Here is a 25,726-nt window from a genome sequence, read left to right as displayed (position 1 = left end):
ATAATTTGCACGACATTATCCCCTCTAACTGCGCCATCATTTCCCGATCTTCGCAGACGACGTACCAATGAAGTGCAAGTCTTCGCCATCTTCTCCGATGAAGACTGGGGCCAGGATGGACCGTTCAACATTGTCATGCGATCACAGAGTAAGTTATGACTCTTGTCATACTGACATTAGTGCAGTAAGAATGAGGACAACGTTGATGTCAAACGGAGAAGGTTCACCAGGCTCTCTGTAGGCCAGGAACTTAGATATATTTCTTGCTAAAGAGAAGGTGCACATCACCTATTCTTTGTCTTTTGGGATTTTCCCAGCAGGGATTGTCCTTGAAATAATCCCAGTTTTAGGTTAAGGAAACTCCGGTACTGTCTGGCATCTGACTTGTTGCTCAACCTCAGATGTGAGGGCTCAGAAGTCTGGAGGAGACCCAGGAGCTGGACGTAAAGATAGCCAAACACAAAGTGAAACTTAACTGAAGTATATTGTTAATCCAGCAAGGCTAACACAAATAGGTTGCAGCGTAAACTAACTAGTGCTAAAGGTGTGTCCAACAGAGCAGCTACAGTGCTCAGGAGTCCAGGAATAATGGTCCAAAAGGGTCCAGGAACACACAACAGGTTCGGCACGAATAACAAGAACACAACAGCAGGACCCATCTGACAAGTTGCTCCTTTGAGAGTGGGGATGTCTCAACAAAACAAGGCAAAATAAAAGTCTACAGAAGTGGTCCTGACGTACGGAGAGGATAGGCCTGTTCCATAGAGAGCAGTGAAACCACCCATAGCTTTTCTTTCCCCTTCCACCTGTTGTGTTCAACAAAACTGTTTTGACACTCTTCAGTTCAGACGATGCAGTACAAGTGTCATGAGTTTTACAACGATAGTGTCCTTCCAAGCAGGCGGCAGCTGCCAACTGTGCTGTTTGTCTACTTCCTACATCGATAATAAAACTAGTAAAAACAGAGACACTGTGTGTTCTGAGTAAAAGAGACCAATGGTAAACTAAAATGGCAGCGAAGACAGAAACTGTTGGATAAAAAGCAAGAGGCCGTTTCAGTAGTGGTGAAAAGAAACAAACTCTCCCTTTTGTCTTAGTTCCCGGATGCCTACACCGGAGGAAGACGCAAGAGTGCGATGGCTCTGCGCTGGGAGGCCGGCGAGTTCGCCAACAAAGACTGAGCTACAAGAACAAACCGCCACATTCTTTCATCTTAAGAGCATTTTTTGTTCCATGTTGTGATGTACCCTCCGCTTCTGTGATTCTTTAGCTAAGTTTGTACCTAGACGAAACGGGAAGGAGATTCGGGAGATGGATTGCAATACTCATCAGTCTAAATGTTAAATGTTGGGAAGCAAAAAAACTCAGTGCCAACTATCTGTTCAAACATATAATAATGTATAGTAAATATATTCCAGACGGAAACTCAGGTTCGGTCCCTTTGAGGTCCAGAGTCACCTCAAGAAGAAGGTGCGTTTCAAAGAGCTCGCAGTTGCAATGATGCTTTGGGGCGAAAACCACAGAGGTCGTATCAACAGGCAGTCTTTTACAACACACTTCTAGTTTTAGTGAACTGCAATACATGATATGAAGTGTATCCTGCAGGCATTTTTCCAGGAGGGAGAATCGGCAATGAAGTTTAGTGTGAGAGCATCAAGTGTGAGTCCAACCAACACAGACTTGAACTTGGTTCTTGAAGCTTGAATAAATGTTTCGCAGCACCTGGGGTTTTGTAGACCAGTCCAACCCAACAGTCGCTGTCAGATCGTGTTCTACTGACCAGTCACCATCACGTTCCTGCCTTAGAGGTGTGCAAGTGTCTAGTTCATGAATCAGGGAAGGATTAGCATTGAGACGCTATATGACAACACATTCACTCACTGCGTCACTGTATATACCAAGCAATGCAAATTGTATTCTCAGATTGGAACCAAGGAGAGCGCCACCTCGTGGCCAGGCCCTTACCCCAGCTGCTTTATCTTTTATTTTTGAGCTGCGTAAGGCAGCAGGAACTGTTGCAGCAGCATAAACATTTCATTGACCCGAAAGCCTAATGTCTTACATGTCAGACGCGTATTTTTATATTTCATTTATTTTCCCGGTGACCATTGTAAATCAAGAGGCCCATTGACTTGTCGCAACGCTGCTGATGTGCGTAGACAAGTCCAGTCAATATTCGCCTCAAAAGTTTCTGCAATTTCAGACGGTTTACTCGCGTCACCCTGGGAAGCAAATCCTGAATCTGTGTGAGATGTGACAGTGTTGGTGGCCATTTCTTACCCACTTTTGTGTCGGAAAGAACAAACAGCGAAGCCACCTCTGAGTTTGCGCTACACAGTCTGGACTGCTGTCCTGAAGAAACATCAGTGTCAGGAATAAACCCAGAAAGAGCTGCTCCACATTTTCAACCACCCAGTGAGGTTTCCATTCTCCATTCCAGTCTTTACCCTGGGAAGATCCAGTTCACACCAGAGTTAAATCCTTTAGGTCTAAAACCCGACAAATAGGAACATTTGAAATCATAGTTCAATAACCGAGACACGGTCACAAAGCTTCGTGGGCGTTTCATCTTACCCCTGGGTTTCAAAGGTACATCCTCAGAATCTTGTTTTCAAGGGGTATGTAGCCCTTGTCCTTGCCTCTTCTTTCTCCTGGGCAAAATCAAGACGAAGGGCAAAGGGGAAGAATTGGGACACACCCTAAAAAGATAAGACCAAACACTCCATGATGCAATTACTCTGTTAAAAAAAAAATTAAATATTGATGTCAATATTTTATATTTAAGCGGTGAATATCTAAAAGAACTATGGCCTTTTTGTTCATAAATTTAAAGAGACAATACGACATTCAGAAGGGCCGCAGTGATGCATGTGGCCCCAACGTTGCACCTGGTCCAGATCTGCTTTAAAGGGCAGAGCAGACACCCCAAATGAAAGAGGGAACTTTGGTGCACCAGCGTCCCAGCATTGTAAAAATGGAAGCTGGATTGTCTGCAATGAATCTTCTTCAGCGTTGCAGTTCTACTGCATGTTGCATTAATCTTTAAACACACCACCAGGTTCATAATACCAAGAGGTGCTGTACGACTCAGAGGCTCAAAACAACGTTGAGTCTTGACATCGAAAACTGCTTTTCAACCACACAAAACTTTTCATTACAGGAGAGACAAGACCAGGTTTTAGCTGTGAGCGTCAACACATTTGAAGCTCAATGTTGAGACCGACGAGACCAAAAGAGCTGACGTGACAGATATACAATACTGCATTTAATGACTGAGGTTATGGCTGAAATACACTGAGTAAACTGACATGGATCGAGTTGAGAAGAAGTCGCTGGAGAAAAATAAAGCGTTTTACACTTATCTTAATGTTCATTCAGTTTACAGCGACTCGAAAGTATTTAGCGGCTGCTGTTTGTGGAATCTTTGTTTTAATGTGATTTTATACTCAAACCACTTCACCAATGTGTTAAATGGCTTCTTGACATCGCAGCAAACGAAACAAACTGCCGCACTGCATTTACATTTATTCAGCAGAAGAAACAAAACTTGTTTTTTTTTTACATTTTCTTATGTTAGCGTGCAGAAAATGAAGGTGCACTTGTGCATTTTTTTTGTCTTTGGTGAAAAAACGCTTATACTCTTTCTGGATTATTTATTTATTTCATGTAAATATTATGACTCCAAGGTCTTTATTTATTCAGTAGTTGCTTAACAGTATGAAATGCAATATGAAATGAAAACTCAGCTTTGGCTTAGAAAGAGAAAACGTCCATTTTGCACAAAATATTTCAGTGATTTGTGTCTTCTGTAGATGGACACTCTTCAGAGAGCTTTTAACCCTTTATGTGACGAATGTTTACCGTGTTGTTATACGATGCAGCAGAAGTATTGTTCTGTCAACCGTTTCTGAGACAAGATCGTAAGGTGGCGTCTCGATGCTCGACAGCTTTGTGAATCGATTTTATTTGTGCAAAAAAAAAACTATAGATTGTACACAAGGAGAGATTTGATGTTGCTCTGATATATGCCTTACATCACTTGTGTCAAACTCAAGGCTCTGGGGGCAAAATCCACCCCACAACCTCTCATTTAATGTGGTCTAGAAGCTGGGTTCAACTAGTGATGGGTGAGGCTTCATGACACCATACTGAACCGTTGAAGAGGTTTCATGAAACAGAGTCCTGATTTTCAGAGGCCACTAGACGGCACTGTCTGCTGTCAAATGTTTGGACTTGAATTGACGTAATTCAATGAAACCTCACATCATTACAAAAACAAGAGCGACATCTAGTGGCCTCTGAACCTATCAATAGTTCCAAGTCGAGGTGGCTGTTTTCCATTTAGCACAGATTAAATAAGTCAAAAAAAGAAATAGGAGTTGTTCAAAAATAACATGTCGGAGGAAGTAAATTTGATAAAATGTTGAGTCGTCCGCATTTGTTATGAAATTGGGTTCATTTGTATTGGACAATAAAATTCAAGATGAAAATTTGAAACTGTTTTTGGACCCCACGCTGGAGTTTGACACACCTGCTATGACTTTCTACCATCAACAAGTCATTCTGTTCCTCACTCTGAGTGAAACTGTGTCCCATCATGTGCAACACAGTTTCAGCTGTCATCAGCATATCGTGTGACTCAGACACTCTCCTTCTCTACACTCAGATTCTCATCTATTTATGTATATGAGGCGCTCAGAAGAGTATAAAGTCTAGAGCATATATTTAGATTGAATATTATATTGTCTTTGTGTTGATGAAGACTTTCGTGTTCAGTGCCATATTTTTGTCCGCGGGACAATCCGGAGGAGTAAGAATCGTGACTGATGTTTTGGGAGTACCAGGTGCTGCAGGAAGGATCTGGTGAATTTGTGTTCAGTGAAGTAAACGTGGTCGCCACGGAGTGGTGCAGCCTTGAGGACGGAACATGACGTGTCATTTGCGTTTGGATGTTCCAGCACCTGGTTCCTTTCCAAACACTAGCGGTTCCTGCTGTTGATTTAACCACGGAAGGTCGTGTGTTTACTGCGCACCCTGACTGCGTCGCTTGATTGTTTGAGCTTTAACTCCCCACGATGCATGTACATGCTTTCACGGTGTGTGAAGCTGCTGCCTGACATGTCGGCTTATTCAACCTTCTATGGCTTTGTGCTGATGTCGGGGAGAACAATAAAACTTGTGCACCAACGGTGTCGCTCATTGTGTTCCTCGTGCACGTCGGGGCGGAGGCGTCGAGTCAAGCTGAGTCGCTGAGGGACAAGTCAGAAGCGAGTCATGAAAACAGCTGAAGCTCTCACCTCAGCAAGGGGCTGCGAGATTATCAAACTAAAAATTCAAAACAATTCTTTGGCCCCTGTTGAAAAAAAAAAATTTCAATAAATAAAGCAGATATGTGCAATGAAAACAGCCATTCAATGGACTGATAACAGCACGTTTTGTCACAACTACATTGACAGCACAAAAACATACTTGTAGTCTGCACCAGTCGGAGTGGATTAGTTTTACCTCTGGACCCGGGGTAAAGTCACATTTACCAGAGATTTTAGTCTCATCTCAAAGTGCCGTGTCAGCAATCCTTGACCGCACGACATCAGTGGTGATTATCGGGGCTTTTCCTTCTGTAAAAACAGTCACAGCAGGTGATGAGAGACCAGAGCAAGTAGACCTGCTGTAAACATGCACGTTGGTTTGCCTCACCAAATGCTTGATGGCTGTTTTCCACCCGACTGAAATTGTACACAAGGTTTCCAAGAACCAAGAAGCAACTATCTGGCACGAAAGACTAGAAACAAGAAGTAGAAGAAGGGGTGGAGATGAGTACCTGCTGGTTCTCTAGAAACACCAAAACACTGCAAGGGTAATGGAAAAATAAAAGCCCGACACCTGAGCATGACATGCGGTTTTCATGTCCTGAGGAGAGAGACCGAGGTTGGGGTTAGGCTAAAGACCCTCCAACGTGCAATTCAGTCTCTGTTGGAAATACACCTCCCGTGTGCCTCCGTGCCTCCATTTACTTGTGAGAATGACTGCCAAGAATCCAACAAGTTATATCCAAGAAATGTATTCCCTGACAGAGGAGTCCAATACATACGCAGAGTTCAGGGTCAGCAGCTACCTCTGACTTAGCCTTAGCAGAAGTCCGGTAGAGCGACAAAAAACTATCTGAGGTCTTGACCCATTATACGCAATAGTTCTCCGCTTGGGCTCCATCCTCGTCCGTTTGGTCCTCAGCTGTTGACGGCAGGCCAGGTCGCTGGCTCCCTCGTAACCATGGCAACGATCACAAGCCTCTGGAACCAAGTGGCTCTTATCAGGACCAGCTCTGGAGAAGATGGTACTTTCCACCCTCCTCCGTCTGACCTTGGACGCTCTAATGAGTTACAATGTTTGTTCCTCCAGTGTGCTTCACTCCCGCCATTGTACTCCATCTGTAACTTCAATGTCTCACGCACACTCATTCAGCATTCCTCTGTCTGTGAATAACTTCTGTAATAGTAGCACAAACAATTCCAACAACATTAATATATAAATATAAATAAATGCACAATTCCCATGAGTCTCCCTGACTTTGTGACGGCACCGTCACCAAGGAGGAGAGCATCACCACCCGCCAGTGGTGCTACACAGGAAGGAAAATGTTTTTTTACTTGACTGAAACATCTGTGGGGTAACATGCGACGCTGAAGGCTGCCTTCGGCGTCAGTATAGGGCGCAAAGTCCACTGTCCCAACGTAAACATACCACGCCACGGGAGTGAGGATGGGGTTCAATTTCAAAACATACGACAGAGCAGAGCGGAATTAGGACATTCCATTTAGAATTGGTGTGAGGAGTTTGGGTGGAGGTGGGTTGTGACTGTGTCAAAACTCACAAGAGGTTTAGAAGATGAGTGAAAACAATAGTTGAGTCTGACCTGATGATAACCAAAGTGTTCACTGAAGCTCTTGTTCTCACTGCTGACATTTACAAGTGGGTCCTCGCACACCTGTCTCATGAGTCACCCGGCGGCGGGATAATCGATCCACTCGATGCGGCAGCTTCTCTTCGCTCCTGCTGAGAGGAAATACGTCGAAATGTCACGAACGTCACGTCAGCGCTGCAGAACGCTCCAGAAATTGTGGTGGAACATCATCGAAGGTGAGAATTACAAAGCGTGTTTTCTGAAACAGGAGAGGAACTGAAGCAACAGCGGGGGAAGTGGAACGTACCTGTCTGGCTCTTTCACACGGCTGCGGGTGTGAAACGTGTCAAATCAGAGTTCAGAATAGTTTCTTTTCAACACGGAACAGTGTGCTCAGTGTCGCAGCAGAAGAGGCAGCAGGTGGTGCGTGAAGATCTGAGTCGCACCAGGGTTGAAGTCTGGGTGAAAACAATAGCTCTGCGTCGTGACCCGCCGTTCGCTGAGCGTGTTAGCGTTCGCGCACATAGGTGCTGATATGTGACTCTGCAGGGAGCAGGAACTACTGGGTTCTCACAGAGGTCAGAACGCCATTCATTTGATGTGGGAGATTGACTGACACTTTAGTATGTGTGGGTGTGTGTACCCTGCATAGCTATACTCGCCGGGACCTTTTGGGAACTGGATCAATGTTAAGTCTCAATTTGAGACCGCAAACTTCTAAATAACTTTATATATAACTATATTAAAAATTATGTGGATTCTTCTTTGTCTTGTTAAAGAATTTTTGCTCTTGATTCAGACTTCTTATCTTCAGTGTTTGATGCAAAAGATGTGTTGCATTCCCCGCGCCAATATTGTACAGTATCCGTACAGTTTATCGCATGTGAACGTGCCTCTGCTTTTGCTTTGCATTTAAATCCTTTGCACTTTTTGTTGCTTAAATGGTGTAGATGAGTCAGAGGTGAAGATACTGAGGATCTTCATTGGGAGCAGCTGGAAAGGACATGATCCGAAATGATTGTACTGAGAGAGGTTTGAAGGAGTGATGGTTTAGAGCAGTGATTCTCAACCATAGGGCCGGGGACCATGATTGGGTCGCGTGCGCCTCCTAGAGGGCCACTAGAAGTTTTTTGTTTTACACCTTTGGGCTGCGAGACGCTCAGTTTTAATGCATGAGCCACGTATGGTGGCACTAGTGAGTCACTGCATTGACTTGACAGCTGCAAATCTGTAATAGTTAACAACTATGGAGAAGTTCATTGAAAAGAAAAAATGATAAAGAAAGTGATGCTGCCGACCCCAACAGTAAAAACTGTTCATGAAAGCACCTGTTGAAGCAGTTTGGAAAATTAATTAGAACATTTTATGGCAATACTTTCATTTACTTATATCTTCTTTGGAGTTTAAATAAAATATATTATTTTTATTTTGTGATATTTAGACATGGTTTTATTAGATTTATTTTCTTCTGAATTTTTTTTTTTTTTTTCAATTTTCTCAACAGTTTGCATCGAGTGTATTTTTTCCTTTCTTATCTAGTAAATCTGATGAAGGTGACTCGCACCCGGGTCTGCAGCTGGTTGGACTTTTCGATGACAAATAAATGTCTCTGCGATGATCACATGGTTTCATTTCACAAGGTTTTGGTTTGTTTACCTCTCAGTAGATTAAATATGGTTATTGATCACAAATGAAATGAAGAGTCATGAATGAGTATTACTTGTATTGTTCTGGGCCCCAAGGTGAAAAGGGTTCAGAACCCCTGGTTTTGAGGAAAGTGGAGGAAGATATTCAAGCGAAAATTTTTAAACAATGAATGTGTTAGTAAGTAAAGAAGACAACTTTGACTCAATAAAAGAGTCTGAGGTTCGACAACGTAAATCAGTTGAACGTCCCATGGTGCGTTTGGCCTCTGCCTCATCCTCAGAACCAATTGCTGTTCGCCACCTCTGTGGTGAGGTCTGCACAGCAGGCAGCGACCGATGAGTCAGTCACGGCCCACGCACCATCACAGCTCTGTCAGGAGCGTCTCTCAGTCATGAGAGGCTCGGAGCTCCATCAGGACCACCGTGTTCCCTCCAAATGAGGCCCTGGCTGTTCTTTCCTAAAGGTTCCAATCGACTCTCGCAGCAAATGCAGAAGCACCAGTGGAACAAATGTGTCAGTGGGCGGTGGAATTGTGAGGATGATGATGGAATATGGATTTGAGGTAGAAATGAGAGTTGCATTTGACCCGATAATAACCCACTCACTACTAGTTTTCATGAACCAGAAGGTTAACCACTTTTCTGCAGTGAGTCTCTGCTGCCCCCTTGTGGTCAATTGCGCCAGACGCGTTCTCGCTGTGTTGTCGCTGTCATGGCAACAGTGCGGTTGCCTGGTGTTCAGAAGGCAAACACCCAGTCCAGGAGCGCGGAGGAGACGGGATGAACACGCACCTGTCCAGGTAGACTTTTGTCATCGCTGACACGTGAGAGGAAAGGTTTAACCGCGGTGTGTCACCAGCAGAGACGGTCAGGTGAAGAACCTGGAGCAGACGGTCAAACACACCGAGAAGCATCTGGGTGAGCTCTGCAGCCTGCTGGCCTCCTACACCAGGAAGACGGCCAAGCTCAGGGACAAGGGAGACCGGCTGGTGGCTCAGATCTTTGACTTCGCCAAACAGGAGGACCCGGAGCTCCAGCTGGGCCTGAGGAACCTGGCTGAGGACCTGGCCATGGTGCAGGACTACCGGCAGGCCGAGGTGGGTGGTGCTTCAGGACCCCGGACCAGACTGGTCCATGTCGCTCACACCTTTGCTCCGCAGGTGGAGAGACTGGAAAGCAGAGTGGTCGCGCCTCTCAAGACTTACGGAGACATCGTGAAGAACAAGAAGGCGAGTCTTTCAACATATATCTCGACGAGTCGGCAGTGACAAGATCGTAACATTACAATTTTACACTCATATGGAACTGGATTTTCTTTTTTGTTTTGCTCTCCATGTTATGAACAAGCAGAAACATGGTGAACCTCAGAGAAACCACCAGTTTCTTGCTCTTATGAGATAAAGAGACGCGGGGGCAGCAGCCTAAATAAAGAGGCCCACAGCTCGTTTTTCAGACAAACCTCACCCCACTCATCCAGTGTTCCCTCGTCAACTGAAAGATATAGATTACCCCGAGATGTCCTGGGTGTGTCCCGGGTCCTCCCCCAGGGGCTGAACCATCCTGACCAGGTCATGGAGGAGGTTCTAATGTGACCCAGTCCCACATCTTTAGGGAGAGTCCAGCCTTGTTCTTTCAACTGCCATTAAAAGCGAGAGTGCAAACAGACGGGTGAACAGAGAGCTGCCCTGTGGCTCAGCTCACTTTTCACCACGACTTTACCTCGTGACCGCCTGACACTGATCTGTCCGTCCACCTCCACCCTTCCTCCTCACTCGTGAACAAGACCCTGAGCTCCTCCACCTGTGAACGGACCTCAGTTATCAGGTCTTCACTTGAATCTTTCAGGCCGAGCTGAAGAAGTTCAACACTGACCTCAGCAAAGAAGTCAAAGAACTTCAGAAACTGGAGAAGCTGCGACTGCAGAACCCCTCGGACCGCCGGACCATCGTATCCTTCATCCTTCACGCCAAACACGCCGCCCTCTCACCGTGGCTTCACTTTCTTAACTTCCTGTCCAGTCTCAGGTAAACGACAGGTGAAGCGGCGAGCGCACGTGAGCTCCAGTGTGGTGTGTGTGTGTGTGTGTCAGGCGGAGGTCAGCGCTCAGAAGGCCTCCAACAACGCCCAGCTCAGCTCCAGACAGCTGCAGGAGGCCGTGCTGGACTTCCAGAGACAGAAGGTGCAGGATGTCACGGTCAGTCACACACTCTCTCTCGCTCTCTCACACACACAGACATCGACGGTGACCGGTTGTGTTTGCAGCGTGTGTTCACAGACTTCATCACAGTGGAGATGCTCTTCCACGCCAAAGCCCTGGAGGTCTACACACACGCGTACCACGACCTGCTGGAGGTCAACACCCAGAGGAGCTTGGAGGTAAGAGACCTCAGCAATCATCACTTTGTCTGTCTGCTTCAGACATTCCTGACTGCATCTTCCTCCGATGCTCCCAAGACAGAGTGTAGATGTTTCTGGTCCTTCATCTGCTTCAGTCATTTTGCATGTCAAAGTAGAGGCTCTGCTCCGGAGGTCCTCCAAATCTGGCTTTACCTCATCTTACCTACTGAAGATACGATGCATTTTTGAAGTGTGGCCATTAGCGCAACAATGCCACTTTTTTAATTTTATTTTTTTATCAGACTAAATAGGCAAGTAATCTCATGAAACATGCGTAGCACGGGGGCACTGACTGTAGCAACTGCAGAACTTGAGCTCAGAAAGAGGTGGAGGAACGATCAATCTGAACATCCTTGTTTATTGGCTGCTACTTCCTGCTTCCTGCGCGACCACTCCGCTTCACCTCCTCTCTGCTCCTCTGCTGGTGACTGATTCCTCACGCTGTGTTTTCAGCTCTTCAGTAGCAGACTACAACTGTTCACCCCTGCAGATGGACCTCAGGACGCGTCACAGGACTCTCCATCCAGGTCCGCTCCGGCCTCCACCCAACACAGAACCCACAGACGACACGCCCACAATCCGGGCAGGACGGTGAGTGTGACAGTCCAGGATGGAACCTCGAAAAGTTGCGGATGAAATGGTTTTGTTTCAGTCCCGCAACACGCTGCAGCGACAGAGAGGCCTGGAGGAGGAGGAGGATGAAGAGGAGGAAGTGGATGAAGAGCAGGACGAGGTGTATGAATCAGAGGAGGAGGAAGCACAAGAAACTGGCCGGGAATCTTACGCCTCACAATATGTCAAAATGAAAAGGTCTTATAGAAATTAACTGACGGCAGTCTGTCTGTCTGATGTGTCAAGCTGTGATTGGTAGATGAGGCATCATGAAACAGCATTGCCGGGTGGATGAAACAGTGTCCTCATTTTCAGAGCATACTATATGGAGCTCTTGGTTTAGAAATGATGTGAGGTTCCATTGAATTGGTTGGTCAAGTCCAAGCATTTCCAGCAGACAGTGCCACCTGGTGGCATTTGAAAACCAGGACACTGTTTTATGAAACCTCATCAACTCTTTGATACTGTGTCATGAAACGTCGTCAAACCATCACCAGTTTTACTTCAAGAAATGAATGTCTATTATTATTATTCGTATTAGTAGTACAAGTTGTAGCACGCAAGCAGCAAGTAGATGGCAAAGTCTCATGAAACTTTCATGTTTAACGCAGATCATTTTCGATGTTTTGAGCTTCAGAACGATCATCTTTTACTGTTGTGATGATCTTGTCATGGAATCGTGAATAAAGGTTTCTACCAACGCAGTTGCTAGACTCTCCTGCAGAGTTTTCTTTCCTCCTGCATTCTCAACACTTGCTTTCAACTGTCCACTGACCACAGGTGAGGAGGCTTCACGATACAGTACCATCATGCTCAGAGCCCACTAGAGGGCACTCTCCACTCTTTCTGAAAATGGGGACACTGCTTCGTGAAGCCTTAGCCCATCACAAGGAGTCTCTCCTGTACCCAGTTGGAACACGTCACCAAGAGGCACCCAGGAGACACCCTGACTAGATACCTGAACCATCACGTCTGTTTTATCTTGTGGAGGAGAAGCAGCTCTAATTTGAGTCTCCCCTGGATGACCTATCTCTGACACTCGTGGATCTTGCTCTTTCAGGCCACTATCCAAAACTCAGGTGGGAACACAGACGCGACTCATGACCGAGGACGCTGCACTGATCCATCTCTGGAGCTCACATCCCTCCCATCCATCCGTCACTCGTGAACTAAACCTCAAGATACTCTCTCATCTCAAAGAACACAGAACACTCCTCCCTGCCACCATGAGCGAATCCTCTTTCCTAAGAGGTCAATGTCGCCAACAGAACCACTCCAAACACAAGACCCTCTCCACCTCTGCTGTAGTGAGAGACTCTGTAACAGAAACATTATTTTAGCTCCTAAAGCCGCATGACTTGTCAAAAATTCACACTTGAATAAGGAATGCAAATGTGATTTCAGCTGTTGCAGTGCACTGTGAGATTCGCACAATAAGTGAGGGGAAAGCTGTTTCAACATAACATAGCTCTTTGGGTATATTTCGGGTTGTGAGTTTGACACATCTGAGCGCTGCCCCTCGTGCGTGTTCAGTGTGTTCGGGTCCAGTGAAAGACCAGAGAGGCCGGGGGTGATGTCTGCCGTAGCCAGTGCAGGAATGTTTATTACTCATTTGAAACAGAAAGGTGAGTACATTTCACAGAATGCACTTACGGAGCCATTCCACTAGGCGGCACTGATGTGGAATGGAGATTACTGGAGGTTGTATACACCGAGCAGGAATACTGGAAACTGGAGAAGTACAAGTCAGGAGTGTGAGTGTGTTAGATAGCACAATGGATACTATATAGTCCTGGAACTGCGTGATATATCAGGGCTCATCCGTGTGTTCTTTGAAAACAAAAAGCTCTTCACAGTATTTTTTTTTTAAGTCACATCCATGCATCGTTAGTCATCCGCACACACAAAATAAAAAAAAATGTTAAGAACGTTCATGGACATGGCGGAACTCAAGAGTGTGTGGAGAAACTAAATGTGGCTCCTCTGGTCCAGTCGCCCTCCTGTGGCTCACGACAGCAACAACACAACGTGAGGTGAAGTCATCGCCGACCAAGAGGATTTGACAAGTTAATGTTGTTTACATTTTTCAGGGCAGAAGACTTTCATCTCAGCACGGAGCGTTTCCTCTGGGCACTCTGGTTTCCCCCCACAGTCCATAGTGGTGACTCTAAATTGTCCATAGGTGTGTCCACAAGTGCCCTCTAGTCCAAGTCGGAGGGACATGTCAAGAAGAAAACCTGCCTCCCTTTTTCTTTTCTTTCAGAGCTCAAAACAGGGCGCTCTTCGCTCTATTAGCTTGGATCTTGAGCAAGAAGCTCCACCCTCTGCCAATGGCAATGACTCACGGAGCTTCATGAAGCCACCATGAGTTGAGACAATTGTCAGAAGTGAAGGGGCATATCTCATTTGTCAGGAGACCAAGTGGGGTTCATCACCGCCTGCTGTCCACTTGTGAACGCAACATTCAGAGTGAAAGGTCCAAATTCTTTCTCTCACATACTGCTCTTATTAGTCAACGTTTCAAGAATATTGAATTCAAATGACACGACTTTTATTTTTAGAAGTAATAGAGCACTAACCCTTGCTCACCAACAGGGGGCGCATGTAAACGGTTGAGGAACAGAAATGCCGAGCTCAGCAGTTCCAGACATTTCAGGCTGAAGGGACCATCAACATCTGTATCGTAGTGAATGAAGCTGAAGGTCAGAAGCAAGGACAGGGACGGTCAACTCAAACAACCAATCCTGTGGCGGATGCTGGAGGCTTGTGAGGCATGAGTGGAGGGCTGTGCGTGGCGTCCACACAGGTGCTCAGACGTGAGGCTGTTTCCCACGTGCAGGAGGGTAAATGGAGCCAGCAGGTTCTTCTTTGTGCAGCATATCAAGCGTTTGTACAAAACCGTGGAACCAGTGGATGAATTAAACAAAAAAAAAATCTGCACAGACACAACATCACTGCCCCCAAATTTCCCTTATGTGAAGCGGACAAGGAACTCATACAAAGGACCTGGCACTGTGAACAAGTTGGCATCTTTCCAATCCAAAGAGAAAAGTCAAGAAGACGTCCGGCGCTGAGGCAGCACAGTCCCGCAGCAGTGTTAGAAGTACCAGAAGTAGAAAGTCCTCCTCCTCCTCCTCCTCCTTCTCTCAGTGATTGTTAACCAACCTATAAAGTGCTTTCAAAAATAGATCTCCAGCTCATCCACACTATAAATCTGTATATATTAGGTTATGAGTAGGAAAGAAAAGAAATCGAATATAAAGGTTCTGTTCAGGCACCAGCAGGAAGCTCCTCCGCCGGGATCACTTCTTGAAGGGCGTCAGGCGGCCGATGTTGTGCCAGAAGGTGGAGGTCTTGCGCTTGGGCTCGGCCAGCATGAAGACCTGCTGCTGGGGCAACGCCGAGGGGAGGGACGGGTGTTTCTGCCGCAGGAGGAAGTCGTAGTAGGGTCGGGTCACCGCTGAGGACGGAGCGCGGAGAGCAGAGGATGAAAAATAAGATCACTTTGACTCTCACACATGTAAGCTTCATCTGAAAAGGGCAAACAGAGCGACACGAGCCGCATGTGGCCCTCTGCTGGTCAAATACGAACATAACAGTTTATTTTTATTATTGTGATTTAATATTGCATTTGTACATTTATTTCATTTTCGTTTTATTTGAAATATCATTTATTTGCACAAACATTTATCAATTATATTAATTACTATATTACATAATGTTCATCATTATATTTTCACTTTTTAATTACATCGTACTTTTTATAATGGCAACACTTTTGACCTTTTTTCGAATTTTTGATAACTCATATTCATATTTCTTTATTTAAATGTACACTATTCACATTTTTTAACTTTATTTGGCATATTTTATCTCCACTCTTATGTAAAAAAAATATATATATATATATATATTTATTGCCCACTTTTGTGGCTCACCGCCGCCATATTCTTTCATTCTAAATACTACAAGGGGAAAACATGTGAATTTACCTTTGGGTTTCCCGGATGGATGGCTTTTGCAGGCGTTCAGCATGGCCTGTTTCTTCTGGACCTCGGTGAGAGAGAAGCCTGAGAGAGGAAAAACAAAATTTGTGTGAGGCAACACAAAAATATGGAGGCTAAAAACACAGCGCGTATGCTGCCCCCTAGTGATCGATGGCGGTTTACTCATGCAGTAAAAGGTGAGTCAAACGAAACAAGAGTTGACACAATAGACAAACGAAATAAAATGTAAAATAGAAGTCGAAAATTGACACAGAATCGAGAGAAGGCATCAGTCTATGCAGTTCACATTGAGTTCACCATTAAGTTCACATTGAAACAAACAGACCCATTAGTTTAGTCCCAGCTACTCAGGGTGAGAGGCAGAGAACACAGCGAGCACAGATAGAAAATCACTCGCATCTACAGACACTAACATGATCTATATGTTTTTGGATTGTGGGAGGAAACCGGAGTGTCCAGAAGAAGCAACATGCTGAAATGTAACCCGCAACCTTCATGCTGTGAAGCTACAATGGAACTGTTGCAGTGCATTACGGGGCTTCACCAAGACTTGTAGCTGGTAATTCAGCTGATCATAAACACAGAGTCCGGTCTCAACACCGCCGCTGAGGAGGATCGCACCTGTCTCCCGGTCGTGCTGGACCTGCCTCCGTTCGTCGGCGAAAGCTCGGAGCCACCGTTGTTTCTGCTCCGGCTTCTTGGCGCACAGCAGGTGAACCTCGTCCCCGCTGAGCGAGCGCAGCTTCAGCGTGTTCTTCACGCTGATGTTGAAGATCTTCTCTTTGCCGTCCTCCACGTCGATCACCTCCATGTGGTCCATGTCCATGCGGCCCTTGTAGTAGAGGATGTCCCGACGCAGGAGGTCCTGCAGGAGAGGAAGACGTGTGTCCGAGGGCCCAGAATTTTATGATCATAATGCCATCATTAACTTTGAATCTGGGTCAGTGTTTCAACCATATTTTAATAAATTCAGGCTGGGAAATAATGTCTTGCTTATTTTTTACTCTCAAACACATACAATTAAATTCTTTCAAAAGCGCCAAGTTGTGGCAGAAATGAGTACTGCAAGTATCCACCTGAATATATTCCATATTGCTTATGCTAGAAGATGAACAAACCCGGAGCAGAAAATGAGCCAAACCTTTTTACAATACACCATCTGGTGGTCAAAAAGGAAGAACATTCTCTGCTGACTCTTGGCCTGAGGCTGGGACAGTTTGGTCAGTTCCCCGGAGAAGATGAGGTCAGAACTCCTGCTGAGCACGTCCTCCCCCTGCACACACGCACACACGCCCTGTGAGCTCCTGGACAAAGCTCTCACACACAAATGTGCTCACCATACACACTAAAGCTCTCACCTCCCAGTCCTCAATGGAGCTCTGCCACTGCGCGATCTTGTCGATGTTCTCCAGGCGGCGTTTTCTCTCATTGATGAGCCGGGCCACGTTCTTCATGGCGTTTAAGGCGGCCTCCACGTCTTTGTAGTCCCTAAAAACAGCAAGACAGACGGTTACGTTTTTCTTCTTCTTCGACATCAGGGGTTGCCACCTCAGATCCTCCACCCATCATCCTCAAGTCACACCTATCCTCCGCTTCCTCTTTTGCCTCTCAGTTCTAAAATGACGGTCAGAATATGCGTCTAATATTCCTTGTTTATGTGGTTCACCAGGACTGGACAGCAGCTCATAGGCTGCATGAAAAAGAACTCAATGGATGGATGGATGGATGGATAGACAGACAGACAGACAGACAGACAGACAGACAGACAGACAGACAGACAGACAGACAGACAGATAGATAGATAGATAGAGATAGGTGGAAGGATGGATGGATCACATACCTATGCTGAGGGTTGGTGTACTTGAGGAGCTCGGCGAGCTGCAGCGGGTACTTGCAGATCTTTTGCACGGGTGTGAGCAGGAAGCCGTCGAGCGAGATGTCGATCATCCTCTGCAGGAGGCGACAGGCCTCGAAGAAGAACACGTACTTGTTGAGCTTCATGAGCTTGGACAGCTGGACGCAGGCATTGGGGTGATTGTTGCAGTACTCGGAGTAGATCTGGAAATCTGTTTGCTGCGGGGGGAGCGGAGAGTCAGATCACCAGCTCTGGGCCTTCAGGGCAACAGAAGGTTGTCTCACATGTTCCAGGAAGCAGCAGCCGATCTCGCTGAGATGAGGCTGCTCTCGGTTGAACTTCTTCTCCAGGACTTTGAGGAACTTTCTCTGGAAACGGTAGATGTCTTCGATGTTTCCGAAGATGGTGCGCAGCTGCTCTTCATTGAACATGTCCGTCCTCTTGCGGCACTGTTTGATGTAACCCTGCGAGAGCGACCCGAGAGGGAACAAAACAGAGCGTCAGGAAAAAGGAGACTGAAACAGCAGTTGAGCTTGAAACTTCAAAGAGACACTGTGATTAAACTAAAGAAGCGAATGAGACATCCGTTGTGGTTGACAAACCTCGCAGATGTCCATCAGATGTTTGATGTAGTCTCTCTCTGTGCTCATGATCTCATTGATCACGTTGCTCCTCATCTGCTCCTTGCAGGGTAAACCAGGTCCCAGAATCAAGCCCATGCCCTCTCGGTCCTCCTGTCCGGCCTGCGGCTCCTCCAAGTGAGCTAAGTAGTCCTCCATGGGCTCGTCCTGGTTCACACGCAACTGATGGGGACAGCACACACAAGACATCCAAATCACTAAAACAGGACTGGGACACATCCGCAGAAACTATTGGGTCAAGACTGCTGAAATGAAGTTAGGCCTTCATCAGTCAACAACATACATACATGATGTTCACCTTTGTTAGATAAAAAAATAAATGAAAATAAGCAATATTAATAGCAATAGTTCGTGGGTTGCAACAAATAATAAATAAATAATAATAATAATTTATAAATGAAAAAAAAAACATTCAGGCAAAAACGCATAATATTGATTTTTTTTTAAATGTGAATTGAATTTAAAGTGTTTAATTGCAGAAATGTTCAATGATAACTGAGTCAGGAGGACATGGAGACCAGACTTTGTTTCAGGCGTCTCACCCGCACAAAGCTGGCGGGGAACCAGCCCTCGCTGTCCATGATCCGACCCCACCACCACTCCTTGTTGGTGGCATCCACTACTTCGATGACATCCCCGGCCTTGAAGCCCAGCTCCTGGTCGTCCATGGTGACGTGGTCCCACAGGGCCTCGGCGTACACCACGCTGCCATCGCTGATCAGCTGCGGAGGACAGGGACCAGGGGTCAGAGGTCGTCACCGTCTGAGACGTAATCATCTTTGTTTTTTCTTTTAAAGAGCAAAGAATAAACCAAAACATCCAGTAATTTAACTCATCTGCTTTTACATCTGTAAAATAAATATTGTGAAGAAAAAAATAGAGAAATAACAAACATTTCTTACACTAGGAAACGCTACTGCCACATATCAGCAGGAAGCTTCCTGGTCTATTGATGCAGTGGTCATAACTCACACTTCCTCTCACATCTCCATAGCGACCAATCAATTCTGCTGCTCTGCCTCTGTGTCCGCAAAGGCCACACGCACACACACCCTCACACACACACACACACACAGCCTACAGCCGCGTTCTGGGCCGGGACACCGTCACAACATCAGGCATCTTCTCATTCCTCTGCTCACTGCCGCTGTGATCCAGCAAAAGCCAACATGGCGAAGAGGGGAAACAGCCTCTTCGGCTGTTGCCTAGCAACAAACCCACACCATTTTGCTGCTCTGCTGCCATTCTGAGCAGATTCCTCCGTGATTACATGACATGAGAGCATCTTATTAAATGTTAAAATCAGACAGGACCAGACGACGTCTTGTCAAAACACATACGTTGACGCCTTGAATCCTTTATGAGGACACATGTCAGAGGAGAGTCGATCCTGCGCTTTACAGACATCATTTTATCCTTGATGTTGCAGTCCACCGTTAAAAACTTGGCACTCACGGGTGTGGACTTTGTTTGGAGCTGTCGAGAGGATGATCAGAAAGCTATTGATCCCGAGTCCGAGTTGACAACAGGAAGTATCAGAAACCCAACCGTGGCTGTCCTTTTGATCTATGTCAGAGTGAGTTATGCTAAAAATACATAAAAAGAAGATCTGGCACTCCAGTTGCTTTTTTTGTGTCAAAAACAATGGCATCACATGGTTTCTAACCTTTTAGCAGAGTGAATGTGGTTGAAAGTCAGATTTTTTCAGCATCAGACGACTAATTCGGATGTTTTCGCTTCATATTGCTACATAAACAGTCTGAATATCCAGTAATGACCGTCTGAACTGAACAGAACTTTGGCAGGTGGTTCCCTTAGTGATGCCCAAACCCATGACCTCTCCTTTGCCTGGAAAGTCCCTCCTACTCTCATGGACAGCACCAAAGTCCAAGCCAGGTTGTCTCCTGCTCCACTCCAGAGTCCATCTCGGGAGGTGGAGCAGTGGGCTCCCTGTCAAAATGTAATGTGATAGAGCGCATTTCTCCTCCACCAAACCAGAAAAATGGTCACAGAGAAGGACCTCCTATTCTGCCACAACCAACAGGCAAATTTGCACCATCTCTTTTGGTCTCGCCCTCACTCGCGAACAAGACTGGTAGACACTCAAACCCCACCATGAGAGGGAGGAGCTCCAAACTTTACCAAAGAGCCATGCCTTCAAAGTTGATCCACTGAAGCTGAAACAAGCTTTGCTATTCTCATTTCATGCAACCGCCACACCACTTCAGATGAGCCAAAAAAAACTGCAGAATGACAGAGAGAATGGCTTCTCACCGAGACATTCCATGCCATGAAACCCTCTCCACAGCCTCACTCAGTTTCCACAGGCAACAAAGTTAGGGTAGTTTCAAACCCACCATCTCCAACATTACGAAACAAACACACGCTTGCTCTTTTTTTGTACCTCTTTCTTCCTGCGTTTGCCGTTTTGGACCCCCATGAATCCCCGTCCAGCAGCAGTCTGTGGTCTTTTGCTGCAGGACTGTCGATGTTGCAAGCTCCTCCTGTGTGAGAGTGTGTGTGTGTGTGTGTGTGTGTGTGTGTGTGTGTGTGTGTGTGTGTGTGTGTGTGTGTGCGAGTGCTCTACTGGAAGGCCAGGAGGAACATGAGGACCACGTTGATAATGATGAGCAGCATCATGATGATGAAGACCACCACCTTCTGCGTCTCGGGAGGGAGGTTGCAGCGGAGCATGGTGTTGAACAAGCCCATCTTCTGCCTGCTCCACCTCCCGGAGCCGCTGCCGCGAGCCATCAGTCCCTGGGCCTCCTCCTTCTCCTCCTGCTCGGCGCTCTCACCCCGTCTCCTCTCCCTCAGCGCCAAGCCCCCGCACCACACCACGTCCCGGCGTCGTCGTCCTCCTCCTCCTGGACTATCTCCGTCGCTGTCCTCGAGCAATCCTCTCCTCCTCTGCTCGACTCTGGCTGTCACCGCCTCCTCTGCTTCTCCTGCCACTTTGCCGATGCGCGGTGATGCCCCGGCCTGCCCGCGGAGGCTGGGTGCCTGTTTGTGTCAATGTGTGTGTGTGGACCGCGTGACGTGAAGGTACTTGTGTGTTACGTTGGGAGCATCCCCCCCTCCTTTACTCCCGTTCTCCTCTTTGAAAGTGGCACCTCCCTGTCTTCTCGAGCTCGTCCGCCAAGTCCAATCTTCTCGCTCCTCCGAGTCAGGATGTCAGGACGGAGGACAGGCTGTGCTCATGTCGGCTCCTCTTCTCCGTCTCCTGTTATCCTCTCCTCAGCTTCCAGACGTTTCTACCTCCAGCTCCCAGCAGCCATGTATCCTTTGCTCTCCGCCGTCCTGCCTCTTCCTCTCCAGATAAAATGGTCACAGACGTTGCGCCTGCAGACGTGCTGCCTCAGCCATCCATCTAACCACCAGGATCGCCCTGCTTTTTTCTCTCACTTCCCTTCTTTTTCGAGTGAGCCCACCCTCGCAGAGCCGCCAGCCAATCGGGACGCAGAGTGTGTCAGCGTATCCTGGATACCAGAATGGATGAGGCAGGGCCATAGCAACCCCTGAGGGGATGAGGTGGATGTGGGGGTGGGGTGCAAAGATGAGAGGAACGGAGGGAGGAGGTCCGGAGAAAAGTCATGCAGAATAATGGGCCAATCTCAGGGGGGAAGGTGTGTGTGTGTGTGTGTGTGTGTGAATGTGTGCGTTTGTATCGGGTGGGGAGGGGATTGTTTCATAAATCTGGGAGGAAATCAATTCAAGTCCCGAGAAGTGAGAATACGTGCGCATGCCTGCAGTAACTCACATCTGTGTCACCCTGCACGGCTGGTTAAGTGGCCGACCTTCAGCCTGTACTCACTGACACACATTCATCAAGGTGGAGAGGAGTTGATCATAAAGCATCATCAGCGATAAGATTTAACAATGACTCTGCTCTGGCGGACGTGAGGCGCACGCGCAAATATCAGTGCCATGGAAGCTTCTTTAATAAAGTGTTCTGGATGAAATCAGCACTCAGGTGGGAAATAATTCCTTCGTACAAAGGAAGAACTTTATACAACACAACAACTGATTTATATGCATGAGATTTCAAATAAATATAGAAATAAAAAAGGTAGTTTAATAAAGTTTTTTTTTCTATTTTCAGCATGTATTTCTTGACTCGCCTGTCATTAGCATTCTATTTATTGTCAAATTCACCCCTTGACTTTTACACCCAGCCCAACTTGCAGGCCGACCAAACTTCATATTTATAGTCTGAAAACTGCAATCTTTTGAAATGGAAAAGTGCAGTATCCAATATCACAGATTCTCTTAGTCACTGAAGGAAAATATTAGCATAAAGCTAATGTGGTTGGCATCAAACTAGAGCACAACCATTCATCCAGTTTCCCATACTTTTATCAAATGTTCCAAAAAATTTCCCAGATGAATTCTTGATATTAATAATCTCCACCTGTGGGCCTGTCGGAGGGAAACCATTAATCACTAACCTGCGCAAGTCATGTTGTCGACATTCCTTTACGCTGATCTAGTTTTTGTCCACTTTAAATTAGCTTTGAATTTGATTTAAACTTGTATTTATAGCTCTGACTGGCCCCATGAAATAAGTTGGCAGGCCAGATTTGACCCCCCTGCAAACAGTGTTGTATTCGGTTTTTGTGTGTTTTTATTTTGTTATGTTGTTTCCGTTTCCTGTATTCCTACGCTGATTCCTACACCTTGGTGCCACTCTACGTTGCCAGATGGTTACTTCACGTCCACCAGTAAAGATCCTCTGGAGACTTTGTTCCTTAAATATCTTAAAAGGTGTATAAAGTGCACTTATCTGAACTATATGAATTTCACCATTATGGAGTGTCCACCGCAGCGATGCGTAGCCCCTTAGCATTTCTAACAGGTAATGTGATTTGTGGTACCAACCACACACAGAACACCATCATTCAAGACGACGTCTATCATTCAGGATGGGCCCAACGTAAGGGTGTTCATGACATGATTCAGCAGCACAGAAGCAGTCCTGGCTCCACGGCGAGGGTTGGCAGCATGAAACACAGCAACCTTGGCATCGCTAAACACGTTGAAACAACCCTCATTATTCCATTTCCATAAAGCAATTTGACTTATGAGACTCAGACTCAGGAATTTTGTTTCATGTTTCATGATGTCTTCAATCCATCTGACCTTTTCAGAACAGCAATATGCTCTCTGCAACTTCCAATGTTAATACTCTAATCTTTAAACAGACTGGATTCCTGTCTTATAGGAGGTGCCTTGTCAATGGAGTTGAGTAAGTAAATTGCTATGGTCAAGTCCAGTTTGGAGATAAGAGCCATCAGACCAGTTCAAGGATCTTAGGCTCTTGTCCACAAGTGAGGGAAGAATGGAGTGCGAAACAGAAGGATCCACATGGTTGAGTTAAGTTGAAGAAAAAGCTGAGCCAAAAGACAAAGACCTCCATTCATTAGCCACTTTCTCCTCTCACCAGCTTTGTAGCGCCAGAACAACAACATCACAGATACAAACCGCCAGTGGAGGCGGCTGAGGCATCTTTTAGGACTGGCAAACTGGGCGGAGTCCCCTGGGCAAACCCAGGACATGCTGCAGAGCTGACCTGTGAACACCTCCTTATTCCCCCAGAAGAGCCAGGGTCCTCTGGGGAGAGGGAAGGGTAGCCTTCTTAACACTGGTGCTGCCCCTGCAACCTGACCCCAGCTAGGTAGTTGCAAATGGACTGATGGAAATAGCATTTTTCAACATTATTCCTCCAGTTATTTAATGGTTTCAATGCTTGCAAGGTTGCCATTGTTTTCATGTTAATATGAAGATGGTTTACTACTGAGCAAGTCAAAGGGTTCATTAAATAACTGCCTGGACTGATGACTCATTTCTGAGAAGGAAAAATCCATTCAGTGTTGTGTAGGAAGGATTCTACATTCCGCTCCAGAGTTGGCGTCCAAAAGTCCGAGCACAACACCGCAGCAATAGTTTCACAGAAGCGCCCATGTGTTCACCCTGCTGTCCGGCTCACCCCCCTGTGACTCCGTGGATCAGCAGAATTCTAAACACGTCTCCATGACAACCGAGCAGCCTCGGAGATGGCTGTTGCTACCCCTAGCGCCGAGAGCAGATTCCCGTGCTTAAGGTGACAGCGCCGATCCCGCCAAATGTTTACCCAACAGCACGTCCTGTCAGAAATGAGAGCTGGCGCCGATCGTCTCGCTCGGCGGCACAAAAGAAGCCGGTGGGAAGTGACGGCTATTATTTCCAACAACACCGATACAGCAATTACGCTGGGCTGAAAACATCAGCATCAGCAGCGCTGTCAGCTGCAGCTTCATCATACCAACATGGAACAGAGGAATCCTCTGTCCCTGTAGGGTGGCAACCACATATTAGAACCACAGTTGAGCTCGCAGAGCCGCAAGCTTTGCGGCATATCTGGGAGATGGACACACAGGAAGTGAGAAAACAGCGAAGGGGTATCAGATATTAATACAGCTGAAGTTGAAAAAGACAGAGAGAACCTTAACCATGATGTGAGTGGAGCATGAACTTGGCACCAACTGTTGCTGCCACTGATCCAGGAAGTGTGTGCACTTTTAAAGGCGGCACCAGGGACCCTTGCATGAACTGAGTCCATCCATGTGAAGCAGAAGAAAGTCCTACCTCATTGATGGCGAGCTGCTCTCCTCCGCCTCCACCCGGATTTCCAAAACGGACGGAGCTGCGGTACTCTTCGTACATGAAGTCCTCATCGCTGCCGAGCTCGTCGCCGGCGCCAGATTTTTCCGATGACCCCTCTGGAACAACCACCGCTGAACAAAGCAGAGAGAGAAAACACCTGAATTACAGGGAGAAGACTCTCAGCAGGTGATGGAAAACTCATGTAGGGGTCAGTAGAGAGCATGTAGGTGACTGAGCGGTTTGAAAGTAACACAAACAAGGTTCATTTTAAAGAAGGGAGCCATCTTGTCCCTGTTTCCATAGATTCCCTTATACAGATTCTCTAGTTTCAAGGACTCAGTTATCTGATGAACGTTGACATCGTTCCACACACAGAAAACACACACACACACAGACACGCATGAATGGGAAATGTAGGTCAGATCCTCGCTGACCGGGTTCACGTTGGCCTCCTTATGGATTGGTGGAGCCGTATTTTAGGGCGTCGCCGTTGACCCATCGGCTCAGTGATCAGCTGTGTGAGACGGTTGTGGGTCACAGAGACCAAACACAACAATTGTTTAGTCCTGCGAGGAACACCTGTGACTCACCTGTTCACCCTTCAGAATCTGTAATACCCCGGCTCCCCTTGAGAGGTCGCTCAAGAGAATGGCCAATTAAAAAAAAAGTCCCAGATACTGAAACTAATACAATTATGTGCTTGTAATGCATTAATTCCGATAAATTATTAACAAAAAATGAAATGAATGTCAATATATTGTCATGCACTTGGCAGGAAACAGGTCATTTTAACACTATAATTAAATATAAATAAAAACTAGAGCAGGGTGGACCATTCAGGCAGGAGGTGATCGATGAAAAGCAAAGTGGATCCGGTGAATTTTCAAATTAAAACACTATATGCAGACTTTGAATCGCATTTTATTCTGCAACTCGGTTTCGTTCTGACTTCATTTTGTGCTGCATTGATGCACCGTACACTAAATACATTCAACAAAAACCATTTAATCATTTGCCAACTTTAA

At 46.3% G+C, this 25,726-nt stretch overlaps 3 protein-coding genes across 12 annotated transcripts in view; 2 read left to right on the top strand and 1 right to left on the bottom strand.

Moving 5' to 3' along the window:
* The window catches only part of palmdb (palmdelphin b), a 33,169-nt gene extending 31,744 nt beyond the window's left edge, over nucleotides 1-1,425 (top strand). For 3 of the 4 annotated variants that reach the window (XM_053860563.1, XM_053860567.1, XM_053860566.1), the window contains 2 exons: nucleotides 57-148; nucleotides 1,098-1,425. In XM_053860563.1, the coding sequence (XP_053716538.1) occupies nucleotides 57-148; nucleotides 1,098-1,181 (176 nt within the window). In that variant the 3' untranslated portion in view covers nucleotides 1,182-1,425. Of the gene's footprint in view, nucleotides 1-56; nucleotides 149-317; nucleotides 1,035-1,097 lie in introns of those variants that run through there. The other variant, XM_053860565.1, reaches the window with a different exon arrangement.
* A 7,793-nt stretch (nucleotides 1,426-9,218) lies between these two features.
* LOC128756229 (CBY1-interacting BAR domain-containing protein 2-like) lies at nucleotides 9,219-12,247 on the top strand. Its single transcript, XM_053860575.1, has 9 exons — nucleotides 9,219-9,347; nucleotides 9,410-9,644; nucleotides 9,708-9,776; nucleotides 10,393-10,494; nucleotides 10,566-10,571; nucleotides 10,637-10,741; nucleotides 10,810-10,923; nucleotides 11,398-11,535; nucleotides 11,597-12,247. The coding sequence occupies exons 1-9, from the start codon at nucleotides 9,328-9,330 to the stop codon at nucleotides 11,768-11,770; spliced, it is 963 nt and encodes a 320-aa protein (XP_053716550.1). The 5' UTR covers nucleotides 9,219-9,327; the 3' UTR covers nucleotides 11,771-12,247.
* Nucleotides 12,248-13,127: 880 nt separating this feature from the next.
* Nucleotides 13,128-25,726, bottom strand: part of arhgef4 (Rho guanine nucleotide exchange factor (GEF) 4) — a 58,964-nt gene continuing 46,365 nt past the window's right edge. For 6 of the 7 annotated variants that reach the window (XM_053858618.1, XM_053858621.1, XM_053858622.1 and 3 more), the window contains 10 exons: nucleotides 24,684-24,832; nucleotides 18,602-18,781; nucleotides 18,021-18,221; nucleotides 17,703-17,882; nucleotides 17,404-17,636; nucleotides 16,922-17,051; nucleotides 16,705-16,836; nucleotides 16,185-16,428; nucleotides 15,549-15,626; nucleotides 13,128-15,016 (listed from right to left, as the gene is read on the bottom strand). In XM_053858618.1, the coding sequence (XP_053714593.1) occupies nucleotides 14,859-15,016; nucleotides 15,549-15,626; nucleotides 16,185-16,428; nucleotides 16,705-16,836; nucleotides 16,922-17,051; nucleotides 17,404-17,636; nucleotides 17,703-17,882; nucleotides 18,021-18,221; nucleotides 18,602-18,781; nucleotides 24,684-24,832 (1,685 nt within the window). In that variant the 3' untranslated portion in view covers nucleotides 13,128-14,858. Of the gene's footprint in view, nucleotides 15,017-15,548; nucleotides 15,627-16,184; nucleotides 16,429-16,704; nucleotides 16,837-16,921; nucleotides 17,052-17,403; nucleotides 17,637-17,702; nucleotides 17,883-18,020; nucleotides 18,222-18,601; nucleotides 18,782-20,463; nucleotides 21,858-24,683; nucleotides 24,833-25,726 lie in introns of those variants that run through there. The other variant, XM_053858624.1, reaches the window with a different exon arrangement.

This window comes from Synchiropus splendidus, chromosome 3 (genome assembly GCF_027744825.2).
Source record: "Synchiropus splendidus isolate RoL2022-P1 chromosome 3, RoL_Sspl_1.0, whole genome shotgun sequence".
NCBI lineage: Eukaryota > Metazoa > Chordata > Actinopteri > Syngnathiformes > Callionymidae > Synchiropus > Synchiropus splendidus.
This window is presented reverse-complemented; position numbering and strand designations above follow the sequence as displayed.

Bases quoted from the DNA above. Each gene is read 5' to 3' on its own strand.
- LOC128756229 (XM_053860575.1), top strand. From the start codon at position 9,328: ATGAACACGCACCTGTCCAG. The intron at 9,645-9,707 runs GTGGGTGGTGCT...TTTGCTCCGCAG, and splicing joins AGGACTACCGGCAGGCCGAG to GTGGAGAGACTGGAAAGCAG. The intron at 10,924-11,397 runs GTAAGAGACCTC...CTGTGTTTTCAG, and splicing joins ACACCCAGAGGAGCTTGGAG to CTCTTCAGTAGCAGACTACA.